Source organism: Rhagoletis pomonella, unplaced genomic scaffold, assembly GCF_013731165.1.
Source record: "Rhagoletis pomonella isolate Grant_MI unplaced genomic scaffold, Rhpom_1.0 Rhpom_scaffold_00001, whole genome shotgun sequence".
Classification (NCBI taxonomy): Eukaryota; Metazoa; Arthropoda; class Insecta; order Diptera; family Tephritidae; genus Rhagoletis; species Rhagoletis pomonella.
In genome coordinates, this window is record NW_023458555.1 from 55,866,081 (window position 1) to 55,871,111 (window position 5,031).

At 38.9% G+C, this 5,031-nt stretch overlaps 1 protein-coding gene across 1 annotated transcript in view; it reads right to left on the reverse strand.

Annotated features, from left to right (window-relative positions):
- LOC118751373 overlaps positions 1 to 5,031 on the reverse strand; it is a 9,901-nt gene that overhangs the window by 2,714 nt on the left and 2,156 nt on the right. Inside the window, exon 2 of the mRNA XM_036486225.1 lies at positions 975 to 1,227. Within this exon, the coding sequence (XP_036342118.1) occupies positions 975 to 1,227 (253 nt within the window). The remainder of the gene's footprint in view (positions 1 to 974; positions 1,228 to 5,031) is intronic.

Genomic DNA, 5,031 nt, shown 5'->3' on the forward strand with positions numbered 1-5,031 from the left:
CATAGCATGCATTTAGGCGCCTGGTGTTAGCAGTCGCGTCTAAACAATAACAATTCAATTATCATATTAACTTACAAACTAACGCAGCACTAGTATCGGAGGCTTTCGGCTGGCATGTGGCATAAAATATTAGATACGTCGAAGCAGGTCGGAATCTTTTAGGTATTTGTGTATCCTTGTTATGTTATCAACTGTGGGATCTTTTAACAATTGAATAGGATCCGCATTTTTAAAGTAATGATGTCTCTGGGATTGGAGTGCGGAGCAGGATGACAAAAGATGGTTCACGCTGAGTGGAAGGTTACAAAACGGGCTTCCCCTGGCATCAGCGCCTTGAAGTAGATGGGAATGGGTGATAATTGTGATGGCTATATCGTCTCCAGTCTGCTAATAATTTGCTTGCCTTTTATGTTTTATTAACCGATAAATGTCGTTTTTAAATATGATACCTGACGTCATAGTAGGTGTAGCGGCCATATCTTTTGCAATTTTGTCAGCATGCATATTACCCTGTATTTTCGAGTGCCCAGGCGTCCACATTATTTTAATTTTTTTGGGTTGAGCAATGAGTATGTCACAGATGCTGTCGATAATATAATTTGTTTTTCTACTTTCTGTTAATGCGGCAATGCATGACATACTATCAGAGCAGATTACGAACTTTCCTCTCGTTTTCATAGTATAAAGAATAGCGTTGAATATTGCTGTTGCTTCTGCAGTGAAAATTGAGCAGACCGAAAATAGAAGTCCTTGGGAGAGTACGCCGCCTTGCTCTGTTACAACGGCATAAGAGGTCTGAGATGTTTTCGAACCATCGGTAAATATCAGTTGCCAACCGTTGGACTTGTACCTTTCTGACACTTCTAAGAAGTTAGATAAGTAAACGTCCCTAGATGTATTCGCTTTCCGAAGATGAACTAGGTCATTTATGAAAGATGTCTCCTTAAGTAACCACGGCGGGAGTAATATTTTACGTTTATGATATTTTAACAGTGGCAGATCATTATCCTTAGGAAATTTGACGCTTAAATGAATAGTTGATGGCACCTTAGGTTGACGTTTACAGGAAAGGTCCGCCTGCACGTCCTTATGGAGAATAGCATTCGAAGATAGTAAATCTTTGGCGTAGGTTTTATGTACTGCATCTTCAACTTCATCAATTATGCATGTTAGGCCAGATTCCGCATACAGATTTTCAGTGGGGTTGTTGGAAACGCGCGTAGTGACCTACGTATTGCCGTATGATAAGGGGATGCCAGCAGTTTAAGTTTACTCTTAGCGTGATTTTTTAATTTTACATTTTATTTATTTATTTATTTCAATAAAGTAATCTATGAAATACAGTGATTCTTACAGACTACGAAGCGAATTATAGATAAATTAGAATACAGTCTAAGTAATGCGTTCATTTAGTAATGACTTAAATTTAGTCTTATCAAAAGAAAAATCGATATCTAAGGAGTTTGCAAACAAATTGAATTCTCTCAAAGATCGAATGATTGGGGCATAATATGCATAATTGGCCTTCAAGATTTCATTATTTCGAAGATTTCTGTGGGGAACATGGAAGAAAACTCTTTCCAATAGAAAAGGGCAGTCAATCACACCACGGATACATACATACATAAAGCTGAGGGAAAGAATAATCCTTCTACTGTGCAAAGATTTCAGGTCGATTAGTTGACGTCTGGCATTATAAGAAGGAATAGGATCATCAAAATTTAAAGAGCGGAGGGCAAAATTGATGAACGTCTTTTGTACCCTCTCAAGCCTTTTAATATAGCAGTCATAGTATGGTCTCCATATAAATACTGCGTATTCTAGCTTAGAACGAACTAGTGAGGTAAAAAGTAATTTTAGAGAATACGGGTCGGTGAAGTCAGAACTAAAACGGCGTATGAAGGCAAGCATGGAATATGATTTTGCAATTGTGCGATTTAGATGGGCATGAAACGAGAACTTAGAATCGAAGACCTAAGTCCGAGATTTCAGACTGAGCGGTGAGCCTGGAGTCCGCAATAAAGTAAGAGGTAGAGATTTGGGAGCGAGACTTGAAAAAGGACACATGAAAACACTTGCTAGTGTTAAGTTGCAATCGATTTTTCTTACACCATTCTGTTACATTGTTAAGATCATTTTGGAGACCTACGGCATCAGAAGGAGAAGAGATAGTAGTATAGATTTTCAAATCGTCGGCATAAAGAAGATATTTGGAAGAGACAAAGCAAGAAGATATATCATTGATAAAGATGACAAATAGCAGAGGTCCTAGTATACTGCCTTGAGGGACACCGGAGGAGGCAATGAAAGGAAGGGACGCAAAGTTATCGACAACAACTACACATTTACGAAACGAGAGATAAGACTTAACCCAAGACAAAAAGGTAGAATGAAACCCTAGACTAGCTAACTTGTTTAGTAATATTGAGTGACTTGCTTTATCAAAGGCTTTGGAGAAGTCTGTGTAGATGGTGTCAACCTGAAGACGATCATTGAAAGCAGTCGTGCAAAATTCAGAGAAGACAGCTAAGTTCGAGACAGTTGACCTACCAGGAACGAAACCGTGCTGGTTACTAGATACTCGGTGCTTGAATGAGAAATACATTTTCTGTTTTACAATGTATTCAAGTAGCTTCGAGGTTGTTGACAATTGCGAAATAGGTCGGTAGTTAGCAACATTAGCCTCATTGCCACTTTTGTGGATCGGGGTAATAGAGGTAACCTTCCATGCATCAATAAACACTCCACGGTCAAGAGATTTATTGAACATTAGAAGAAGAGGATGAGCGAATGCTGCGCAGTTTTTAAATATGTAGGAGGAAAATCCATCAATATCTCTTTTTGTGGAAGCTTTAAGATTGCGAATGCCATCCTCTACATCTTCTATAGTTAGCACTAGTGAACCAAAATTAATTGGGCAGTTGAAGTTACAGGCTTCATCGTAAACTGAATCAGATTCATTATCAAAGTTAGCTTTGAAAAACTCCGCAAATAGATTAGCAGCCTCGTTGGCAGAATTACCAAGGGCCTCTTTATAAAAGACTGCAGAGGGAATATTAGAGCATGCCTTTTTCGACTTAACGTAACGCCAAAAGGACTTCGGGTTTGACTTAATATCGCATTCAAATTTACGAACGTAGTTTCTATGGAGCATTTTGTTGAGAGATGTAAACTCCTTCATATATCTTAAGTAGATATCCTTATACCGATTGTCATTAGATGATCTGAAGTTTTTTTGAAATTTGTATCTTAAATTCTTCAATTTTTTCAACTCCTTCGTGTACCACGGAATTTTTTGGCAATATTGTTTCTTAGGCGGTATAATTTCAGAACATGTTTCTAAGAATATGTTTTTGAAAATATCAAAACCCTTTGAATAACGAGTCCCAATCAACAGAGCAAAGTTCATTACTTAACAGGTTCAGGTTGTGGCTGTTAAAGCCAAAACCAGAAATTCCATTCTTTAGCTGAAGAGGTGAAAAAACATAAAATTCTAGCTTAAGGATAAGCGGTACGTGATGCTGGTAAGGGCAGGACAAGGGTTCAAAGCACTCGTGTAATGAGAAATTCATGTTACTACTTATGAAAATAAGATCTAAAGTTCTCAAAAGCTTATTTTTAAAATTATTAATTTGAATAAGATCAATACTTAAAAATTTATCAACTAAATAAGTTTCGCGAAAATTGCTGATGTTACCCGGAAACAAAGCTCGGCTATCATCCAAGTAGGACCAAGTAATATTGGGCAAGTTATAATCACCCAGAACACAAAGATTAACGTCAGGCGTATTATTCTTAGATACTAAAGCGAGGATATTATCAGCATGTGCTTTATAGAGCATGTCGCTGCTTGACGGAGGAATGTATGACGCACAAAGAAGAAGTTTAGATGAACCATGCACCACGACACATAGTTGATCTAGAAGAGAGTCCTCATTATCAAGGGAAACTAATGAAGACCGCAAACAACGTTGAACAGCGACCAAAACTCCTCCACCTCTGGACAAACCAGTCTTAGTGACGTCCCGGTCTTTTCGATAAACATTGTACAGATTTGGGTCAAAAAATTCATTTTCATGAAATTCAGAGTTGAGCCAGGTTTCAATGAGGACAAAGATGTTATAATCCAAGTGTGCACTTCTATTGAAGATAGAGTTATGTTTAGTCCTTATGCCAGATACATTTTGGAAGTAGATTTTAAGCTGTCTGAGACTAGAGTTATTCCGAACAGGGGTAGTTACGGGTTTAGTTGCTGGGGGCCGTCCTTTGGAAAAAAAACGTAAAGGACGTATTTTGACATTAGTGGGCCAGATGTTAGCATTTACCACCTTCTCGTAGTACCGTTCCGCCACCCGTAGTTTGAAGTTGATTTTAGGAAGATCATCCAACTTGGCATCTTTTTTAATTAGCATGAAACACATCAGATGCTTCGGGTCTATTTCCGCATGTTTGGAAACGTAGGATAAAATATCCGCGGCAGTCACACTTGTAGAAAAAGATGAGATATGCAACCATTTTAACTTTGAGACTACTACACTAAGCTCGTTGTTGTTGTTCGACCCAATAACTAAAGGTGATTTGGGAATTATGTGCTTATTACGTTTGACGGTTTTCCACTGGCCATTGTTATCAGCTAGATTAGGCGTACGTGAAATTGGCGTTGAAACAGACGTTGATTTTGCTCTGGCATCACTATCAACAGGAGAGATAGCAGAAACATCGGTCTGCGTCGACACAAAGTAGATTTGGGGTACATGTCAGTTGGCGTAGGAGCAATAGGCGCAGAGACAGTCGTCAATTTCCCAGACGCATCACTGTGAGCAGCATAGTTAGCAGAATCATCAGACTGCGTAGTACTCGCAGTAGACATTGGCACAAAAACAGCGGCACCAGACGTCGTCTTCTCAACAAAGGCACTAGCGGCAGCAGCGCTATAGGAGACAGCGCATTGAGAGTGAGAGCTCGATATGCTAGTAGTAATAGTGGGAAGAGCACAACTGAGTAATGGAGAACATGTTATGCATTGATCAG